The 3395-nt window shown below is 40.3% G+C and overlaps 1 protein-coding gene across 1 annotated transcript in view; it reads left to right on the forward strand.

The window, feature by feature from the left end:
• Positions 1–396: 396 nt before the first annotated feature.
• The window catches only part of LOC101850036, a gene marked incomplete at its 5' end in the record, with an annotated part of 5731 nt that continues 2732 nt past the window's right edge, over positions 397–3395 (forward strand). The window contains 1 exon segment of the mRNA XM_013088284.2: positions 397–487. Within this exon segment, the coding sequence (XP_012943738.1) occupies positions 397–487 (91 nt within the window).

The raw sequence follows: 3395 nt of genomic DNA on the forward strand, positions 1-3395 counted from the left end.
AGATAGATAGATAGATAGATAGATAGATAGATAGATAGATAGATAGATAGATAGATAGATAGATAGATAGATAGATAGATAGATAGATATACATATTATACATATAGATAGATGACATATACATACAGATAGATAGATGATGGAAGGATGGAGAGATAGATAGATAGATAGATAGATAGATAGATAGATAGATAGATAGATAGATAGATAGATAGATAGATAGATAGATAGATAGATAGATAGATCCTTGCGCTCTGTATTCCTTCAGTTACCAGTCAACCTATGAAAAAAGTTCATGCCCATGCAAATAAGGGGCTGTGTGTATATTTCAAATTCTGAGACAACGTCAATCCAAACCGATCAAATGGTTAAGTATGTAAATGTTGTTATCCTCAGGAATCTTCATAGGTGCCTCAGTTGGAGGCGCAGTCTTTATAGCTGTCATTATCGTTGTCATCGTCCTGCTGGTTAGAAGGAAAAGGAAAAGGTGAGTGGTTGCTTCTATTTCCTCGGTTTGTTTCTGTTTTCTTTTCTTTATTTTTTTTCTATTTCTTTTTCTCTCTTTCTCAACATTTTTGTCTCATTCTCAGTCTCTATCTCTCAGCGTCTATCTCTCTTTCTCTGTCTTTCATTATTATTATTATTATTATTATTATTATTATTAGTAGTAGTATTTATTATTATTATTATTATTATTATTGTTATTATTATTATTTGTGATGTAGACTTTTTGAGATGGGTAGGAAAGGTCTTTTCTTTTGTATTGCAGAGCCTTTGTTTTGTCTGGTACATCGTGATATGAGTATGTCTGTCCATAAGGTTCCTTTAGGCAGGAGCTTCGATTTGCAGTAGCTGCGAATGTACACACATCCCTCCGTCATAAGTACCGGCTGCTTTGTTTCTTATTTGCGATAGGGTAAATCAGACTCAATCCTTTAACTTCACTTCCTGACCTGATCTCGTGTTTTGCAGTTGAAGAGCTGATAACAGCAAACATCTTAAAGCAGAGTTTGTAAACTTTTTTTTTATATTATATCCAGTGCCCACTTGCAACCTTTAAGAGGCTAAAATCTTCGTACCGTCTACCTGAATGCAATCCATTAATATGTATTTCCAAGCAGCGCATAAAATAACACCTCTCTCTACCACTGCCAAATAAATTTACCGAATCGCTCACTTTGTGCGATACCGCCCAGGTTGACATGATTGGTCTAAAGGTAAATTATTGTTTTTGGATTGGCTCCACCACTTTCAGGGTGGCTGTCTCGCTGGTTGCATGACCAACTCGTGCATGATGACGCCCTTGTACTCACGGAGAGCATTCGCCTACACACAAATAGGTACGTAACTATTTCACAGTGATCAGTGTTGTTGTTGTTGGTGGTGGTGGTGGTGGTGTCGACAACGACGACAATGATGATGATTATGATTTATTTTTTTGGTTTCCTTAATGGGCCTGGTGGACTCCATTAAGAAATCTCCGAGCGAGAGCGAGGCTCTTTTTCGGTTCCTTTGTCCTCATACTCAGAGGCACTTCCACTCGTCCAAATAACTCCATTCGTTCCTGGACATTCAAACATATGTTTGAAATCCTCCTTTTCATGGTTGCATCTTCGGCAACGTTGGTTGAGCTCTTCATTCACAAAATTCTGATACCATCTCCTGCTTCAATGATGGTCCAACCGCAGTTTCGCTAGCTCAACCTGGTCCCAGCGACAAGTGATTAATATTGTTCCTGCTTATTAGAATACCCAGAATACATTTCCTCCAAGTGCTGGTACTCAACTTTGCATGGTGGGTCTCTGATTCCCCTCTTGATTATTTGGAAAGACTCACCTGTATGTTATTGGTCGTCTGTCTCCTTCAATCTCTCTGGCTTCATCGGCAGTTTGATCTGCTGCCTTATTTCCTTCGATTCCAACATGTCTTGGAATCCACTGGATCTTTATTGTGGCTGTGGTTTCACTGAACCTGCGGGGCAATCATTTACATATGAGGTGTTGCCTAGCAGTCCCTTGCAGTTGCAGAGAGACTGATTGTCAGTCAAGATCAGCACATTGGTTCTGTTGTGGCAATTGTCAACAATCCATTGTGCAGCAAACATCGTTGCCTGGCATTCCTCGTCATAAGATGATGTGAGGAATGCACTTTAATTTCTAATGTTTTCTGTTCGTGGGGGCTCATCATTCATTATCACTACTGCTGCTGCTTCACATTCGCGGTATCCTGCGATACCCGATCCATCAGAAAAAAAACCCAGCCACATCGGCACCAACCTCTTTAATTACATCCTCTGCAGCTCACGCACCTTTACAGAATCATCACCTTTGCTCTTCACTCCTCTCAATTCTGTCCTGATTTCGATTTCGCCATGGGTCTCCCATGGGCAAGCTCTCACCAGATTGATTGGCCATCGATTTTCTGCTTCAGGGGGGAGGTGGTCTGCTAGGTTGGTGCTCTTCCGAAACCAACTTTTTCTGCTTTTTTTTAGGCTTGACTGCTTGATCAAGGGCTTTCTTTCTAGAATGGCAGTCTGGCAATCGCTTAGCCATCTCTACAGACTTGAGGCATGTTCTTTGTGTATAGGTGGTGTAGTGCTCAGTTCTGGTTTCATAGCGCAATGCTTCTGTTGGTGTTTTTTTCAGCTGACTTGATACAAGGCGGAGGGCTTTGTTTTGGGTTCTGTCCAGGGCCTTTGCACTGGTCTCACTCAGCCAAGGCTACCACGCTGGGGCATCATAATTCATCTTGCTTTTCACAAACGTCTGATATCCCTCTTGCGTGACTCCTCACCCCAAAGCCATTTTCAGTTGCTGACAGCACCAATCATCTTCATTTTTGAGGCTGCACTTTTGGACACTTCTTCAATGTGTTTGTTGAAGACTAGCTGGCCATCCAGATAGACGCCAAGCAGGTCTGGAATGGGGTCGAATGGTATCTTTTCTCCTTCAATCTGAATTACTGGTTGCCACTTTTTCTCCTTTACCCATGTTGAGAAGACGCACACCTCACTCTAGGTTGCATTCAAGGTAAGTTTCCTTTCATTGCTCCATTTCATAACAGTGTCCACAATCATATGTGTCGCTTCATTTGCCTTTTCTCTGATATGATGATAATGATGATGATGATGATGATGATGATGATGATGATGGTGATGGAAAAAGCGGAGGAAGTAGGAAAAGACTTGATTGAAAATAATATGTCAGTAAATATGAATTTTTTAAGAATTAAAAACATTTTTGTTTTTTCAAATAGCTCAATGATTCGCCTCAAAATATTTTTAGGAGCAACCATGTATATGTATTAAGGAAAAAGACCTAACAAATGAGGTCTTAAAGTTACATGTAGTTACAAGGTGGCCAGACGTGAATCAGTGTAAAGGTTGTTTTTTGTGG

Source organism: Aplysia californica, unplaced genomic scaffold (genome assembly GCF_000002075.1).
Source record: "Aplysia californica isolate F4 #8 unplaced genomic scaffold, AplCal3.0 scaffold00716, whole genome shotgun sequence".
Lineage (NCBI taxonomy): Eukaryota > Metazoa > Mollusca > Gastropoda > Aplysiida > Aplysiidae > Aplysia > Aplysia californica.